The 20140-nt window shown below is 43.2% G+C and overlaps 1 protein-coding gene across 1 annotated transcript in view; it reads right to left on the minus strand.

Moving 5' to 3' along the window:
* UNK (unk zinc finger) overlaps nucleotides 1–20140 on the minus strand; it is a 134262-nt gene that overhangs the window by 35332 nt on the left and 78790 nt on the right. Inside the window, exons 9-15 of the mRNA XM_075349610.1 lie at nucleotides 18796–18843; nucleotides 13333–13518; nucleotides 13117–13182; nucleotides 7077–7251; nucleotides 2957–3058; nucleotides 2686–2874; nucleotides 2063–2244 (exon numbers count right to left, since the gene is read on the minus strand). Coding sequence (XP_075205725.1) covers nucleotides 2063–2244; nucleotides 2686–2874; nucleotides 2957–3058; nucleotides 7077–7251; nucleotides 13117–13182; nucleotides 13333–13518; nucleotides 18796–18843 — 948 coding nt within the window. The remainder of the gene's footprint in view (nucleotides 1–2062; nucleotides 2245–2685; nucleotides 2875–2956; nucleotides 3059–7076; nucleotides 7252–13116; nucleotides 13183–13332; nucleotides 13519–18795; nucleotides 18844–20140) is intronic.

Here is a 20140-nt window from a genome sequence, read left to right on the forward strand (position 1 = left end):
GTGCAAGCGCCGCAGGGGTCGAGCACTGCACACAATGGGGGTCCGTGGAGCCTGCTGGTAGAAAAGTCCCACATGCGGTGCAGGAAGCATATAATGTCTGTGCCTTGGCACCCTTGCGTTTTACGGACGACATGCTGCTGGCTCTCTGCAATGTGAGAGAGTCTATAGCCAAAGGGCGACCAGCGCTATGTAATACCAAGTATTTGTAGAAACAAAATACTAAGAATACTACTGGCACAAGAGGGGGTGAGCCCTGAGGGCTGCTTACCGCCCGCTGAATAGCGGGTAAGAGGCGCAGAATTCCTTGTCTGGGTCTCCCCGGCTCCCCTCTGCAGCTCAGCGTGTCAGCAGGAATGGCTGCCGGCGTCTGTGGAGAGGGGCGGTCCGTGGGAGTTCCCAAACAGAAGTGCGGGAAACAGTGTCCCCTCTGTGCCGATTGTGAGGGCTGGAGTATGTAAAAACGACTCCAGCCCTCGGCGCTGATGCACTGGCCAGCGTCCCGCCCCTCTCCTGACTGGCAGGTCTGGGGGCGGGAACGAACGGAAGCAGGCCGCAAAAGCCGGGGACTCGAGTTATCAGCGCGGCCGCCGTAAAAGCGCGGGCCGCGCTGAAGTCCCCGGCGCACCACAAGTGCCAGCCGCGCCGCAGTCCCAGCGGCCGGCGTGACCGATTTCCAGAAGAGGCCAGCGTCCCGCCCCTCTCCTGACTGGCAGGTCTGGGGGCGGGAACGAACGGAAGCAGGCCGCAAAAGCCGGGGACTCGAGTTATCAGCGCGGCCGCCGTAAAAGCGCGGGCCGCGCTGAAGTCCCCGGCGCACCACAAGTGCCAGCCGCGCCGCAGTCCCAGCGGCCGGCGCGACCGATTCCCATAAGTGTGCCTGCTTCAGCGAAGCTGAATGAGGCCATGGCACAAGCGCCGTAGCGCTGATGTCCCCCGGCGCACTACAACACCCAGCATGCTGCGGTGTGAGCGCCAAATGCACGGGGACACAGAGTACCTTGAGGAAGCAGGGCCATGTCCCTGATGTACTCCGCTCCATCCAGCATCTTCTCCAGGGGCTGTAGATGGAGCACGGTCTCAGTGCCTGGAGACCAGTAAATCCCACTTCACCCAGAGCCCTGTAAAAAGGGATGGGGGAGGAATCAGCATGTGGGCTCCTGCCGCCGTACCCGCAATGGGTACCTCAACCTTACAAACACCTCCGACATACAGTGGGGTGAGAAGGGAGCATGCTGGGAGCCCTGTATGGGCCCTCTTTTCTTCCATCCGACATAGTCAGCAGCTGCTGCTGACTAAAAACAATGGAGCTATGCGTGCGTGTCTGACCTCCTGCGCACAAAGCTAAAACTGAGGAATCCGTACTCCTACGGGAGGGTGTATAGCCAGAAGGGGAGGGGCCTTACACTTTTAAGTGTAGTTCTTTGTGCGGCCTCCAGAGGCAGTAGCTATACACCCACTGTCACACTGTCTGGGTCTCCCAATTAGGAGCGAAAAAGAAATAAAAGACTTTGTAAAGTGGTACATTTTTGTATTCAGATCTTGATAATGGTACACGGGGGCGGGTTCTCTTGTGTCCGTTAGTCTGACTCCCTGTTGCTTTAGGCCGTCCCCCATCGCGCAATTTCAAAGAGATGGCGTGAGGTAAGCTGGCCAGCGCTTGCGCAGAACGGTGGAGGCGGCGGTGAAAGCGCGACCACGAGATTATGGGCGGGTACTTGCTGATGAAAGTCACAGCGCCGCCCATAATCTCGCGCATGCGCAACACGTCACCAGCGGTCACACTGTGCACATTGCACAGTCCCGTGAGAGTGGCACGGCGCATGCGCGAGATTATACACTTTCCCAACTGCTTGTTTTCCCATCTATCTCCACCCATCTCTGGCTTTAGAAGAGGAAAAATGGGGTGGAGATTGAAGTAAAATAAGAAGTGGAAAGATATTATTGAAGGGACTAGCCCCGCCATGAAGCACAGAGCGCTTGTACTTGGTCTGAACAGTCAATCTGTTCTGACAGAGTTCAGGAAAAATGTAGCAGGCAGATGGCAAAATGCTCCATAGTGTACCTGCTTAGCTTGTTTCCATGAGTCTTCCCATTGCTTGATTGTGTTACTGGCCTCTTCTAGTTCCTGTCGGAGCCTTACTAATTCAGCTCCTCCTGGGCCTGATGGAAATGCTGGGGATGTTCCGGGAGAATAGCTGCCAGATACAAAGTGTTCCCATATGCTATTATTCATCCCATTTAGACCTGCATGGATAGTAAGAGAAACAGTCAATCAAAATGGGTGCCAATTGTCAAACCCTCACTGATCTCCTATTGATGGCATGCCCTAGCGATCATTAATGGTAAAGCCCCAGACAACTCTTAATAAAGCTGACATGTAAGGAATCACCGATGCAAGGATTTCTCATAAATCAAACAAAACATATCTATAGTGCAACTGAATCATGACCCAACTTCTGATGATATATGGGAGGCGAGTCAGACAATTTCCATGTCCGATTCCTGTACTTCCATAGGATTTGAATCCTCATGAATATGGATTCCCTGAGTAACTAAATCTAAATGGTTATGCTAAACAGCTTTCAGGCCACAATTCTTTCTGTTCGTCCACCCTTCAGCCTGATTTTATTTTTACTCATGTTCCTTATTAATAGTTTAAGGTCTTCACTGTATCGAGAAACTCACCCAATGAACCGTGTGCAGCTGACGTATTAAGAAAGGTATTTTCTGATTGGCTATGAGGCCCGGGTGTTTGATGAAGGAAATGTGAGGAGATGCTGACAGGGGGGGATGGTGAGGTAGAGTGAAAGGATGCGGAGCTACCCAAGGAGCCAGGGATATTTACAGGAGCCGAGCTCTGCATTAAACTTCCACCTGAATAAATAAGAGGAGAACAGTCATATTGATGCCTTCATATACAGTAACAGAAGGAGAGACAAGCCGTAACAGTCATTACCTATCATGATGCCTCCCGGAGCAGCCACTGTGCTGTTGTCAAATGATTTTTCTAAAGCAGCAACTCCGAAGTCATTGAGGTCGAGGTCATCTAGAGCAGATTCTGAGAAATGTCAAAGAAAGATTAACTTTTTACAACAACAACAACAAAAAAAGAAGAATATATGAACCAAAACATAGGGCAGGGTTTAAGATACCACAAAGTGCACCAGAGAGATGAATGAAAACATGAATGGGCTTCTTCCAAAATGGTCTGAAATGTGGTCCTCAGATGGGGCTTTCATACAGCTACCTTTGGATGAAAATGTATAGTAGGACTGACAAAAGGACTAGTCCTTAGCTAGATGTGATTGAGGCTAGTAATTGGTATGTGAGAGGATCTCAGCAATCTACCACTGAGGAGAATTGCAGAATAAATTTCCGATTGCAAGCGAAAGCCAATCACATTTCTCTGCTGACCGAAAAACAGGAAGCCATGTAGCTCATCTTTCCATTCTTTACAGATTCCTAAAAAAACGTGGCACTAGAATTCCAATCCTCTCTGAAGAGGCCATTTACATAAGAACAGTATAACAGGTGTAATGTAATTGGTTGTTCTGGGAAACCCATATGAAGATTACTCATTATTTGGCATGTAAAAGGTATTTCATTCTCGTAAATGGGAAAAGAAAAAAATGCAGAGTGCAATTTACAAGTCATTTTGCAATTTACCTCCTATTTAAAATCACTTTGCTTTTGGAGTTCTATTGTTTACCACTCGTTGCCTAGGACACTGCCACCTCTGCAGTGGTGGCCAGTCTCATAGGCAAGGAGCACAGCGCTTGTAAGAGCTTTGCTTTAGAGCTTGTAAGTGTTGTTCTGAAGCTGGCCAGATTGCTGGATCTGGTCCGCTTTATTGCCCCTATATTTTTTTTAAAGCTGTAGAGTCAAAGCTGCCTCAACTTGCAGTTTGGAAATGTGCACAGTTCAGGCCAGCGGCACAAACGTGTCTTCGTTTCGACTGTCAATGATAAGGAGCACATCACCACCAGCCCCTTTTTTTGGGAGCAGAAAATCAGGAGACAGTAAAGTAGAGTACTCCTGAAGATGAAAATATCCCTTTAATGCTGTTACAGCTAGCACAGTTCAGAAATTAAGTCACAATTTTGATGGTCGTCAGGGGAGAATGTACTAATCAACTTTACTGATTTTTGCCATAAATTTATTTTTTCTAAACCATTTACTACAATGTGTTTCGACACAATGTAAAATGGAAGTTAAGACTTATGGTACGACTTACAGCATAAAGGTTTGAAACTATAAACTATAAAAATAACAACAAAAAGAAGACAATGTCCTCCAAAAATTAAGTATTACTCACAGCAAGTTGGGCTGTAGTGTGTACATCGCCCAGGCCAAAAGCTAATGCTCTACCAGGATACAGCTAAACCCCCACTAATGTGGAAGCGTCACAGGTGCAGGAGGAGCAAATCACACACACACCTCCATGGAATGGAGGGGAGGCGAATGCTAGATAATAAAACTGCACACAAGTGGCTTGCATAGAGCGCTGTTCACATGCAGATGGCACAGTCACAAACCCGCAGCCTATTAGGTGACGCCCTTCTATTAGATCAGGCGGGCTGCCAAGCCGTACCCCACTGTGTATCATGCACGGACAGACACTCTACAATGCAAGGCCCAACAGAAAGGGGCCTGGCTGTATCCTGTACAAACAAAAAAATATGAGGTTTTTGTTGGTATTTATGGCCATAAAACGTAAGCCTACACCCTCGTCACGGGACCTCATGTCTGTAGGTCGCTACACTAAATATAAAAATAGCAACAAAAAGAAGACAATGTCATATTTTTTTGTTTGTACAGGATACAGCCAGGCCCCTTTCTGTTGGGCCTTGCATTGTAGAGTGTCTGTCTGTGCATGATACACAGTGGGGTACGGCTTGGCAGCCCGCCTGATCTAATAGAAGGGCGTCACCTAATAGGCTGCGGGTTTGTGACTGTGCCATCTGCATGTGAACAGCGCTCTATGCAAGCCACTTGTGTGCAGTTTTATTATCTAGCATTCGCCTCCCCTCCATTCCATGGAGGTGTGTGTGTGATCTGCTTCTCCTGCACCTGTGACGCTTCCACATTAGTGGGGGTTTAGCTGTATCCTGGTAGAGCATTAGCTTTTGGCCTGGGCGATGTACACACTACAGCCCAACTTGCTGTGAGTAAAACTATAAACTAGATGAACACAGCGAGACTATGGTAGGTTAAATCGGGTGGATTATTTTTGTACATTACGACACCAATCCATTATACAGTTATTAATACTTTGTCCAGGAAGCAGGAATCTACGGCAGACACCATCCAATTTTCCAAAGTGCTTTATTCTAATATCATGTGCAGTTAAAAGTAGCGGGGAGAGAGTCGGGGTGCAGGCCCCCTAATGGACGATGGCCGTTTCGCACATCCTTGTGCTTCTACGGGTCCATCTTGATTGGACCCGTAGAAGCACAAGGACGTGCGAAACGGCCATAGATTCCTGCTGGACATTGGCTTAGATCTTCTTTCCTCTGTCTACGTGCACCCATGACCATTGTTTCCATTAAGAAGGACTGAAGCTGACCTATAAACCCAGCTATAAAAAGGTATTGCACGGTTTGGTGCAGAAACCACCTCTGCACAGTATACTAATTATTAATACTTTGCTTTATGGAAATGTGAATTGCACAATTCTTTAGGTAATAGATAATGGCTAGCGCTCAACTGAACCTTTCCATTGGCTAAACTTTCAGACACCACTAGAGGGACCTTATTGCTGATTTATACAGTTACCAGTGTGTTCTGGAACGTTATAAAGCCATGTGCAGTGTGCGCCATCTAGTGGTGGCCTGAGTTTTACTATTAAAACTAGGTACAATACACTGAGTATTTGGAGAGTTTTTGATGTTGCAGATGTTTTGTAGCATTTCTGCACCTATTATGTAAATTAGGCTAATGTTTTATTTAATTTTTCAATATGCGTTTTTCTCTTTTTGATATGTCATACTTTAAATAAAGCTGCTTTGTTTTGATAGTTCCTGGTATTTGGCTTTGACAAGGTTATACAGTCATGTGGAGATTGCATGCGCAACTTTTTTAACTGAAAGTGAATCAAATCTGCAAGGAGAAAATAAGCAACAAGTGCATGATATTTCAGAAATCTCATACACTTTGCTGGGACAGGAAAAGGATGCGATTTTCAAAGGCAAAAACAAACAAAAAACACACAAACATGTTAACATGCGACAATGCGCAATGTCAAAAACTCACAGTGAGCACTTAACCTAAGGTAACTATCGCACTTATATCATATTTCATATGTGAAATAGAGGTTTTGGACTATTTGAAGATTTAGAAAACATATTTTTTTATAATTGTAATTAAGTGGGGGGGGGGAGGATTTTTACCTACAAAAACCAGAGATGAAAGTAAAAGATCGCAATTAATTTACCCTATACACATTCTTCATACTAAAAATAAGAGGGGAGATTTATTATGCTAATTGCACCAGAATTCTGCCACAATTTGCGTCTAGAACTATCCTTACGTAAATTACAATTATTACACATACTTTCTGTACCTTGATGATGGAGATCGGACATTGCCTGCAATGCACCAGTGTGTGTAAAAAAAAAAAAAAAAAAAAAAGGAGTGCTACCATTTTGGTGTGAATTTCTGTCACAACGTAAGCTAATGGGTGTAAGGGTAGGCTAAACAGTAGAGAGTCGCCAAGGTTATCATTTATCTTGAGCCACTTATTGCTTAGATTAGGGAGTCCTAAAATGCACGACAGTTATTCACTATAACTGCACTGAAGAGAATGGCATACTTGCCAAACCTTATAGTTAAGAGAATCCATCACTGGTTTTAGTGGCACAAAGGGACAATTTTTTTTCTTAACTTGTGTCAGTAAAGGGGAACATGGCCTTTAAAAAGCAAAAAATTGCCAAATGTGAACCTCTGCAGGGGAATACAGAATTACGTTTAATTTTCAGACTGGCAGACAGCGTCTTATTCTGAAAGATCTCTCTAAATTCACTAACAAATGCAAAGTTTGCAATGCTTAGATTTTGCAAAGGCAAAAGAACTCTCACCTATGACTGATTCTACAGTGTCACTGGTTGGGTAGAAGGGAAGGGCATTGGCATTCATACCGGAGGTACCACTTATAGCTGCTGGGCTGGGAGGTGTAGCAGCCAGGCTAGATGTGATGCTAGAGGAAATGCTTGAGGTTAACGGGCTTCCCATAGGCAAGATTCCTAGGGCATCCTAGAGCAATAACAAACAGAAATAGGAACATCTGAAGAATTAAAACATTGGCAAACACATTATGCCGAAAATTTACACTTCAATGTCAGCAGCGAAGTTAATCAACTGATATCACAATGCTCATCAACTAAGCAATGACACAGCCAATGCCACCAAGTGACCAGACAGTCATGTCTACATGGTCATGGAAAAAAAAAAATAAATGAAAGAAAAATCAATACTATTATTGGCTATTATCAAACACCTATGGAAAATAAGGCGGAATAAGGCACACTGCAAAGAACATATATGTCAGGAAAAGATCCAAAACTATAAGCTAATGTTTCCATAGGACCCCACTAACCAGATGGAGACCAAATGAGGGTCCTTTTAACTTAAGTCATCATACCTTTTATTTACCTGTATAGGAAAGTGGTGCAGAGTGCGCATTCCTGTTCTGTGTGTAACTGCAAGAAAATGTATACCATGCAGTATATATACACACATATTTCATTTCCATGAGTCTCAATAGGTGACAGATGCCACTATAGTGGCATACAGCCCATGCTTCCGTTACACATGCATGTCCTTATAGAGAACCAACCACCAGGATTTTGCAATATGAAGTAAAGGCAGTGCTATACTAGCACTAGGATACTGAATCCAGGAATACCTGTTGTAGAAAGATCTGATGCTTGGATAACGAAATATCCTGAAATCAAACTTGCAGAAATGCACTGCACTTTGATTGACGGGTGCAACATGGGCGTGCCTTTGTGGGTCGGGTCCTCACTGTTAAGTCCTCCCCCAGCGCCCTCCTGGCTTGACCCCTTTTCTTTATTTGAATATTGTGGCGGCATTACTGTTGTTGGCGGCACGTGTGCATTGACACAGTGATTGTCTTCATTAAAATTCCATTTTATTGAAGAAATTCAGTGAATAATATGAAAGGCATCAGCGTGTGCGCACACTTTGTGGTTTGTTTGTTTTTTACATCTGTGCACGCGCCCCCTGCTGCTCATGTTCTTCAGTGCAGTGTCTTCAATAAAATGGCGCCAGAGATCGCAGTTCAACGCATGCGCGGACTCCGGCGCAATTTTAGTAAAGAAAGAATTACTGTGTCAATACACACGTGCCACCAACAACAAGAATGGCAGCGCGATATTCAAATAAAGAGAAGGGGGCATGTCGGAGGATGCTGGAGGAGGACTTTACATTTTGGACCCAACCCACAAAGGCCTGCCACCATAGTACCCGTCAATCAAAGTGCGGTGCATTTATGCAACTTTGAATAGGGATATTTATGCAAGCAAACATCCAATCATTTTATAACAGGTATGCCTGCATTCAGCATCTATCTACCTGTACGGCACTGCCTTTACCTCGTATAGAAAAATCCTGGTGGTTGGTGCTCTTTAAACACTTACATCTGGTGGTAGGCTATGTTCAGTGGATTTTTAGTGTGGAAAAAAAACAAAAAAAAATCCAGTTCTCCTGGAATCAGAGGCAAAAAAATTAAATCAGATTTTTGCTATGATTTGCTTTAAGAACTTTTAGTTCAATTTCTTTAGGGACAGAATTGTGTGATATCAGCTAAATTAGCAACATATCATGTATTAAAGGGTTTTTAAATCAAACTGAAGACACAGATTAACCAATTAATACCACAGTAGTTCTGCTTGTGAGGGCCTCTTTGTGCATTATACACTGAAATTTGAGTGAAAAAGGACTTCTGCAAACATACTTTAATATTCTGCACTCCTGACACCTATATTGGGGGGGTGTTTGTCAGTTGGAAAAATTTGTAAGAACTGGTCGAGTGCAAGCTAAAATCAAAGTTTTTATCTCCTCCATTCAATTCAGAACCAAGAAGACTGTTCGGAACATACCACATTAGTACACTTCCTCACAGACGTTCTGTCGCTTATCCATGTTATGTAAATAAAAGCTTATAACCCGACTTTAAATTCATCCATTGGTTTCATAAATTACTCTTTTAAAAGCTGAAACCCTCCAAAATTTGGTTCAGGTTATGAAAATAAAGTTGCTGAAATATTGTTCAATTAATGAACACAGAAAGGTCAGATTTTGGCAAGACAAAAGTTGTGTCGCCTTGTCATATAATGCACCCAATCTTAGTTTACATCCTCACCTGTGCTCACTAAATGATCGCTTAATTAGTGGGTGTGTATAAAAAGCAACCCAGCACACCAGACCTTCAGTTGAACTGCAACTTGACCTCTGACAACATGCCAAAATTCCACCCTGCGACCAAAGCCTTGGATTATCAAGAGGCTGAAGACCAGATCCACTGCAGAGGTGACTGGCACCTTTAATGTGTCTCAGCGTCAAGTACAAAGAATTAAAAAAAAAAAAAAAAAGATTTGAGGAAATTGGAGATGTTTTTGACAAGCCCAGGTCCAGCAGACCCCGCAAGACAACTGCTCAGGAGGAACGTTTGTTGGTTAGAAAATCCAAAGCCAGCCCCTCTTCCACTGCAGCATAGCTCCAACAGGCCTGGTCACCTCAAGTCCCTGTGTCAACTAGAACAGTTTGTAGGATTCTGTCTCGAAATGGCCTCCATGTTCGAATCAGTGCCCAGAAGCCAGCACTAAACAAAAAGGCAATTTAAAAAAATGTGTGGTATTTGCCAAGTCCCACAGCCTGCTAAACAGATGGACGCTGGAAAAGTGGAAGAAGGTGGATTTCTCTGATGAATCTTCAGTTGAATTACACCACAGCCACCACAAATACTGCAGGGGACCTACTGGAGCCTGTATGGATCCAAAATACATCCAGAAAACAGTTAAGTTTGGTGGGGGAAAGATCATGGTCTGGGGTTACATTCAGTATGGGGGTGTATGAAACATTTGCAAGGTGAAAGGCAATATCAATAGCCCAAAATATCAAGACGTATTAGCTACCTCTTACATTCCCAATCATAAAAGGGGTCAAATTCTGCAGCGGCATGGTGCTCCATCTCATACATCTATCTCTACAACAAAGTTCCTCCTGGCAAAGAAGATCAAGGTGCTCAAGGACTGGCCAGCTCAGTCACCGGACATGAACATCATTGAGCATGTTAGGGGTAGGATGAAAGAGGAAGCTTGGAAGACAAAACCAAAGAATCTAGATGAACTCTGGGAGGCATGGAAGACTGCATTCTTTACTATTCCTGATGACTTAATCAATAAATTGTATGAATCATTGTTAAACCGCATGGATGCAGTCCTTCAACCTCATGGAAGTCACACAAAATATTAAATATGGCTCTAATAGCACCACAACTTCATTCACCAATGTTATGCAACATATCTTTGTATTAGAAGTCAATTATTTGTTTGAATTTCACGTTACTTTCTGTGGGCGACAAAACTTTGGTCTTGCCAAAATCTGACTTTTCTGTGTTCATTAAATGATCAATATTTCAGCTTTGCAGCAAATTTATTTTCAGAACCTTAACCAAATTTAGGAGGGTTTCAGCTTTCAAAAGAGTGATTTATAAAACCAATGGATGAATTTAAAGTCAGGTTATAAGCTTTTATTTACATAACATGGATAAGCGACAGAACTTTGTCAGGGAATGTATACCCAGCAGTGCTGCTGTATTCTTTTGTTTGTGTTTCATGCAGTCTTGCACCGGTTCACATTTATTTTGAAAATTGGCCAATTTATGTGCTAAGTAACTTTATTTTTCTAAGTATATTCCATATAGCATTAATGCAGTTTAAATTTCATATATTCTATGTTTGTATGTCTCAGCGCTTAGAGTGCTGCTGTATTCTTTGGTTTGTTTTGTGTAGTCATAGCAGCTCGCTCCTGTTCACATTTATTTGGAGATGCCGGTCAGTTTTTCGTGTTATATTATCACTGCTTCTGTGCTCCCCTCCCATCAGCCTCAGGGTGTGTTTTTAATTAGTATTGGATCCTATATGCCCCTATCTTCCCATAAATGTACAGACTAAGTCCAGAAGAGGCATGAAATAAGTTAGGGGCCCATAAAAGAAGGGTCACCTTGTCAGTGGTACATGGGCTCACATTAATTGGCCAATGAGCTAAGTACCTTCATTTTTCTAAGTATAGTCCATATAGCATTAATGCTGTTTAAATGTCATACATTATAGGTTTGCACGTATTTTCGCACTTGGAGTGCTGCTGTATTCTTTTGTGTTTCACGTAGTATACCCAGCAGCAAACCTGAGAACCACCCAATGTAAGTGATCAAAATGTTGAAGAAAGTAGCAGCTAATAAATTCTAACATACTGCTACTTCTAAAAGAGTTTATGCGGTTTTCAATTTTTTTATTTTTAAAACACCGTTTGACATTTCCACATCATTAATGTGGTGCATAATTTTGTAATACCATTGTAAGTTCCTAAAAGGTCTCATCATAGCCAAACTCTTAAAAAGGGTCGGCCACTATTCAGACAACCCATTCTTATATGTCATGTTTGCCCCTGTTAAAACAGGAACACTTAGGGTATGTGCCCATGATCAGGACTCACTGTGTCCTGGACGCAGCGGGTCCTGACCCGCGGATTCGCGAGTCTCCTCCACAGAAGAACGCAGGAGACCGCAGCTGCTTGTACCCACGATCAGGATTCAGTGCGCTGCGGTCTTCTCGCTGTGTTCTCCTTCTGGAGGACCCATGTGAATACGCAGCAAACAATTGACATGCTGCGGTCTGGAAAGATGCACTGCAGGTAAGTGTTTGCTGTGGAAAAAGCACAGTGGGCACGGGATTTCTAGAAATCTCGTCCACTATGGTTGCACTGTACAACGCAACGTTTTGGATGCAGCTGAAGCATGCTGCGTCCAAAACGCTGCAAACACTGATCGTAGGCACGCACCCTTATACTTGCCTCCGGTGCCATTCCACCAGTATCTGCATTCGCTCACCCAGGGGTCACATCATGTTATATCATACAAACCTGTGCCCAGTTAGCACTGACTGAACTGTCCCTACTTTAGTACAAAGCATCAAGAGAAAGTCTGGGCTGCAGCTGGCCGCTCCCTTCCTATTGATGTTTGATATATCTAAAGGAGGGGAGATTGAAGCTGCTGGTGATTGGGCACAGGGCTTGCATTACATAACATCACGAGCCCCAGATGAGTGAGTGCACATACCGCTGTAACAGCATCAGCACTGGAGGTGAGTAGAAGTGTTGCTATTTCAACAAGAGCAAACACTCTGAGAAAGGGTCGTCTGAGAAGTGGACAACCTCTTTAAAACTGGTCCAGCTTCTGAGCCCACACAAACTCCAGGGGTTGTTTGAGAAACCATGAGTAGCCAGACATTACATTTTCCACATAATACATGAAGTCCACCAGAGCACGGTAAATCAGAGAGAGAAGGGTTGAAATAATCCACACCTACAGTCTCCATGTGCCTTAGGCCTCAGACGTTTGTGACTTTTCAGGCATGCAAAAAAATGGTTCAAGTTTCATCAGTGTTTGGTGAATGTCAACTTTTAGTGGTCTTCACATATAAAACAAATAAATTACAAAGCATCAAGAATCACACTGATGGTAGTGATTTTCACAGACCCATGGACTTGCATGGGTAATTTTGATCTGGGACTTCACAAATTCATGGACATGTGTCTATTTTTGATTGGATACATAGTCTGCACAAAAAAAACCATAGACTAATGGGTACATGTTATGTATGTGAGAGCCATTGATAGGGTAGGACTTGTAGGAGATTCACGTACATCTAGAAGGAGGACTTAATTAGTTCTATGCACAATGCTAACTGATGCGACAAGCACTGTAGGGGGAACCCAATTTCAATATAAAACCTTTAAGAGCAATAAAATCATAATGTAAATAGTAATAAAGATTTGGGTGAAATATAAGCATTATTAGGTGAATGTCTGGCTCACCTGTTTAGTCTGCAGTAGAGGTTGTTCTTGGCTTCTGTGCTCTAATGAATGCGGTTTTAACTTTGCCTTTGTAAAACAACAGAGAGATTGTGAAAGCTCTGAGCAACCTATTCATAGCTGCTGATCCACACAGTTCTGGAAACAGCCGGGATCATACATCACAGTGTGCAGCATGCAGACACACAAGACACACCAGAAAGTGATTGGACTACTGACCTGGCTTTTAAAGCTTTTGAGATAATCTGTTCCTATGGAGTCTTCTCGCTCACATCCGGGAGCTTTTTTATAGCTGCCTGGCAGGTCACCATGAAAACCAAGGTTATCTAAACTGTGAGGCTTGCCAAGAGATCCAGGAGGAGATCCACATGGGTTAGTTGGGCTTCCTAAACTGGCACATAGCATCTGCGAGAAGTGATCAAAGCTTGTATTACAGTAAATATTACAAAAATCTGCTATACAATGCATCTGTTTCTTTGCAACTCATCCAAAGCAAGTAATAGCAGGTTATAGCTACCTGCTCTTACTATTTTTTTTTTTTTTACTTAATTTCTCTAATGTAAGATATCAAAATGGGAAAAAAAAAAAAAACAAAAAAAATCAAAAAACACACACAATACAGTGTGTCCACCCATATACTGTCCACCACCATTAACTTGAGCACGACGGCAGCTATAGGCATAGAAGTGGTGTCTAGATATAGTAAAGTGGCCATGCGCTACACAATGAAACCACCTATAGCGCCACTTGGTGGAAAACCATGGAGTTAGCATTTTTATCTCAAAAACGGAACGAGATACAGAAAAACAGTGAATTACAAAGTTGTAGGGTATCATCAATTCAATACGAGACGACACCTTGCATGCAGAAATGCTATGATTACAACGTGTAAAACTCACAAGGCTGCGGACATGAAGCGATACCTCATGGAGACCTTCCTACAAGTCATTGGGTATGGTGTCTGCGTGGAGTGGCCTCCACGCTCACCTAACCTGACCCCATTGGACTTCTTTCTGTGAGGTCACATCAAACAGCAGGTGTATGCAATCCCTCCCAACATTGCAGAACCTACGACAAAGAATTACAGATGCTTGTGCAAACGTGTCACCTACCATATTGCACAATGTGCAGCAAGATACAGTATGCTGTCCAGAGTCCAGATGTGCATTGTAGCTGACGGTGGGCACTTTGAGCATCAAAGTTAAATGAGCGCCATATGCGTGACCAGCATTCAATGATTTGGGGTGTGTGTGTGTGTGTGCGCGTGTGCGTGTGGGGGGTCTTGGGCTTCATATCATAGCATTTCTGTATGCAAGGTGTCGATTCATATTGAATTGATGATGCCCTACAATTATGTAATTCACTTTTCTTCTCTATCTTGTTCCATTTTTGAGATAAAAATGCTAACTCGTTTTTTTTTCCACCAGGTGGCGCTATAGGTGGTTTCATTGCGTAGCGCATGGCTACTTTACTATACCTAGACACCACTTCAATGCCGATAGCTGCCACCGTTCTCAAGTTACTGGCGGTCGACAGGACACACTGTATAATGTTAAGCGAGCACTACCATGCTCGGTACTCATAACTAGTGATGAGGAGGCGTGCTCAGCAGCGCTCGTTACTGGATCGAGCATCGGGGTGCTCAGATACTCAGAGTTCGGACGAGTATTGCAGGTGCTCAGATGTTTTGTCTGTGAAACCATCAGAACACACAGGCTGGCTTCACTGCATGATGTGTGCAGGCACCACAAGGAGAGCCAGTCGCCATTTCTGAATGCCTTTCACTGGGGTTAAAGTAACGTTATCATAAGTAGTATGTCAAAAAACAAACAAAAAACAAACAAAACAACAACAACAACAACAACAACAACAACAACAACAACAACAACCTCCCTGAAATCCTCGCTTTATGGCTGTATGCGGGTAGAGAGATGAACTGTCCAATCAGTGACTTCCATTATACTAGTTACTCAAGTTGGGCACTTTCAGAGCGTCTACCCTGCTCGACTTGAGGACCGAGCATTAGGGTGTGTGCCCACGATCAAGACTCCCTGCGTCCTTGACGCAGCAAATCCTGACCTGTGGGGCCGCATGTCTCCTCCACAGGAGAACACAGGAGACCGCAGCTGCTTGTACCCACGATCAGGGTTCAGTGCGCTGCGGTCTCTCACTTGTGTTCTCCCAACGGAGGATGCATGCGATTCCGCAGCAAACAACTTACATGCTGCGATCTAGAAAGATGCACCACAGGTCAGTGTTTGCTGCCGAAAAAAAACAAGCATAGTGGGCACGTGATTTCTAGAAATCCATCCACTGTGCTTGTACTGTACACCACAGCGTTTTGGATGCAGCTCAAGCATGCTGTGTCCAAAACACTGCAAACACTAATCGTGGGCACATACCCTTATAGTGCTGGCCCATCACTACTCGTAACCAGCAGTTGGATGCTTGCATGGGTGCAACTCGGGTACAATACCGTGTTTCCCTGAAATGAAGACAGGTACAGTGAAACCTTGGATTACGAGCATAATTGGTTTCGGGACTGTGCTCTTAAACCAAGTTACTCTTATATCAAAGCGAATTTTCCCATAGGAAATAATTGAAATGCAGACAATTCATTCCACAACCCAAAAATATTTACTGTATTTATACAAACCTATTACAGTAATAAAAACTATTTACTGTATTCATATAAAATTACAGTACACTAATACAAAATACTGTACAGAACAGTAAAAAAAAACCAAAACACATTAAACTGCATGTTAGCTTACAACAGAATTGTGCGGGAGGTACACTATAGAGAAAAAATGATTTATAAATAGGACAACCTTTATTCTAAAAAAACCCAAATGGTATACAATATACAGTACATATAGAAAGCATAATGCGGTGAAAGGACAGAACCGGAAGTGTGCACGGTGGGCATTTGCTCTTATTGCAAATTATTGGTCTTAAACCCAGTTACAAATTTGCAAAAGGCTTTGCTTGTCTTGCGAAATGCTCTGAAACCAAGTTACTCTTAATCCAAGGTTCCACTGTAATTCTATTTTTTGGTCCAAAAGATGGGTTAAGGCCCTGACTAAACTAGGGATTATTTTTGGAATAGGGCTTATATTTCAAGCATACTCCAAAAGTCCTGTAAAATCCTGCTAAGGCCTCTTTCACACGTTCGTGAAAACCACGCACGTTTTTCACGGACGTGTCAAAGGTGCGTTTTCCCCTCCGTGAGCAGTGTTTATGGCACACGTGTGTTATCCGTGTGTTATCCTTGATAACACACGGAGAACGGGAACTTTCTGCTCACCTGTCCCTGGCGTTGAGTCCGTGGCGCTGATCTTCGGTCTCCGGTCCTGCCGACTTCCCGCTGCAGCTGGTTCCGGCCGCAGTGAAGTGAATATGCAATGAGCATAATGAGTGGCGGTCAGAAGCAAGTGACAGCAGCGGCACAGACAGCAGGGCTGGAGAAGGCGAGTAAAGATTTATTTTTTTTCTCAGACACGTGTGTTTTCTCCGGTGCGTGTCACACGGAACACCTGCGTGTGGTCCGTATGCATTCCGTGTGACACCCGTGATGCCGGAGAAAAATCGACATGTCTACGTGTGGAGCACACAGTCACAAGTATGCTCCACACGTACACACGGTCCATGGCAGAACGAGAACGTGAGCGCAGACCCATTGATTTTAATGGGTCTACGTGTGCCAGTGTCTACGGTTCGTGAGGAAACGGACTAAACATGTACCAGAGACACTGACGTGTGAAAGAGGCCTAAGGCTTATTTTCAAGGTCAGTCTTATTTTTGGGGAAACATGGTAGAAGTCAATGAGGGACTAGCATTTTTCCAAGAAATCTTCCGGAGAAATGCTTCACTCCCCCATCGACTCCATTATAACTCAGGTATTCAAATCATGCCCATTCGAGCATCCATCATTACAAGTATTGAGCATCATTAATAAGAAACTCTGGAAGTCCTCTTGATGAAAAATGTTCCACTGGTTGTGTTCACAGCCCCCATGCTGAAATATGTGCATCCATAACAGACAACAAATGTTTAGTTGATGATGCAGTCATACGCCCTATGTTTTACAGTGGTAAACATCATGCATAAGAGTCCACGTTAAAAAATAAATTAAAAAAACCCCATCCCTATGTTTAGGCGATTCACTGTATATAAAACACACCGGACTATTTTTTTCTATATTGGTTTGCAGATATCTCTTTTACTGTATCCTTCCGGCATGCACTATGACATGTATTGGCTCTATGGATACACTGAATGCATAATGTAACGAGAGGCAATGCATTCATTTTAAAGGATATGGATAAAATTGACAAAAAATATTTTTACACATTAATAGTTAGCTTTAGTTAATCCAATTACACACAATCCCTTAATAGGTTTTTCAGACCCCTGATATGCAGCTTGATTCAAATTTCAGATCTCTCGTGGGGGCGTCTATCCCACTAATATCGGCTAGAAGATAAGCTGTGTATTTCCAAGGAGAGTATCCTTTTCTATAGCCCATAAGTTTGGAGAGTGAGGCAGCACATCCAGTGAAATTAACCTTTTAACCCATGCGACATTTCAGCTCCAGTGAGCTTTGCCGTTTTCTCTGCTCTCCTTAATGCCAGGTTCGAACAAGCATATGGATCCATTATAGCCAGTCTGACAGTGAACAAGGTCTATTTTCCATGCGGACACACAAATTACATGGAAAATAAATTGCAGCATGAACTACTTTGGTCTATTTTATGGACCAGAGTAATGCATGCAATGTAAAGGCTGCTCCTGCACATATACGCAATGTGATTGAGCATACGAAGTTGTAGGTCCACGGTGTTTTATCAAGACCCAAGTCAGCGCAGCCATCTACAAGGAAATTTTAAAGCACTTCATGCTTCCCTCTGCCAACAAGCTTTTTGGAGATGGAAATGTCATTTACCAGCAGGACTTGGCACCTGTCCACACTGCCAAAGTATCAATACCTGGTTTAATATCCACAGTATCACTGTGCTTGATTGGCCAGCAAACTCGCCTGACCTAAACCCCATAGAGAATCTATGGAGTATTGTCAAGAGAAAGATGAGAGACACCAGACCCAACATTGCAGATGAACTGAAGGCTGCTATCAAAGCAACCTGGGCTTCCATAACACCTCAGCAGTGCCACAGGCTGATCGCCTCCATGCCACGCCGTATTGATGCAGTAATTCATGCAAAAAGGAGCCCTGACCAAGTATTGAGGCATTTACTGTACAGACTTTTCAGTAGGCGCCAACATTTGAGTTTAAAATATTTTTTTCAGTTGGTCTTATATAATATTCTAATTTTCTGAGATAATGTCTTTTGGGTTTTCATTGGCTGAAAGCCATAATCCTCAACATTAACAGAAATAAACACCTGAAATAGATCACTCTGTGTGTAATGGCTCTATATAATATGTGTGTTTCCCTTTGTATTGAATTACTGAAATAAATTAACTTTTTGAAGATATTCTAATTTATTGAGATGCACTTGTAACTTACAAATAAGGGACCAGAGTGAAGGAACTAAACACATCTGTCCAATGGCCCTGACTGATCCAATTTCACTAACTTTTTAAAGTGAGGACAAGCAAATCTTTAAACAAATAATAATAATTAATAATAAATATAAAAAAAACACAACATCTAGTACTTACAGTTGCTGACGTTGGACTAGTGGGAAGGTGGCTCATTTTGCCCCATACCTTCAAAATAAAATGAGAGAAGAAATTCCTTTAAAAAGGACACGGAGGACCAAGAAACCTTCACACAAAACATACAGTGGGGAAAATAAGTATTTGATACACTGCCGATTTTGCAACTTTTCCCACCTACAAAGAATATACAGGTCTGTAATTTTTATCACTTCAACTGTGACAGATAGAATCCCCACAAAAATGCCAGCAAATCCCTTCAGATGATGTTTAAAATCATTAAATTGCATGAAATAGCCTTTTGCTACAATAGAAAAACAGAAGTTAATATCTGGTAAAGAACCTTTCTTTGCAATTAGAGGTCAGATGTTTTCTGTAGATCTTGACCACGTATGTTCCCATTGCAGAAGGGATCTTGTTACACTTCGCCATACAAGTCTCCAGATCTTTCATGTTTCGGGGCTGCCGCTGGGTAACATTGTGTTTCAGCTCCCTCAGATTTTCTATTGGGTTCAGGTCTGAAGACTGGCTAGGTCACTCCAGGACCTTGAAATGCTTCTTATGAAGCCACTCCTTATTTTCCCTGGCTATGTGTTTCAGGTCATTGTCATACTGGAAGACCCAGCCAAGACCCATCTTCAATGCTATTACTGAGGAAAAGAGGTTCTTGGCCAAAATGTCGCGATACATGACCTCATCCATCCTCCCTTCAATACGGTGCAGTTATTTGTCCCCTATGCAGAAAAGCAACCTTAAAGTATGATGTTTCCACCCCCATGCTTCATGGTTGGGACGGTCTTCTTGAGGTTAATCACCAGTCTTCCTCCAAACACGGCAAGTTGAGTTGATACCTATTTTGGTCTTATTTGACCACATGCATCCTCTAGATTATCCAGATGGTCACTGACAAACTTCAAACGGGCATGGACATGTGCTGCTGTGAGCAGGGGACCTTGCGTGCCCAGAAGGATTTTTAAACCATGACGGCATATTGTGTTTCTAACTGTAATGTTTGCGATTATGGTTCCAGCTCAATTTAGGGCCTCCTGTGTAGTTCTGGGCTGATTCCCAACCTTTCTCAGAATTATCCTTATTCAAAAAGGCCAAATCTTGCATGGAACCCCAGGCAGAGTAAGATTGGCAGTCATCGTGTGTTTCTTCCATTTTTTAATAATTGCACCCAAAGTTGTTGTCTTCTCACCAAGCTGCTTGCCTATTGAGCTGTAGCCCATCCCAGCCTTGTGCAGGTCTACAATTTTGTCCATAGCGTGCTTAAACAGCTCTTTGGTCACGGTGGAGAGGTTAGGCCAGAATCACACTTGCTAGTGCCTCGCGTGTAACTCGCGCG

Source organism: Anomaloglossus baeobatrachus, chromosome 5 (genome assembly GCF_048569485.1).
Source record: "Anomaloglossus baeobatrachus isolate aAnoBae1 chromosome 5, aAnoBae1.hap1, whole genome shotgun sequence".
NCBI lineage: Eukaryota > Metazoa > Chordata > Amphibia > Anura > Aromobatidae > Anomaloglossus > Anomaloglossus baeobatrachus.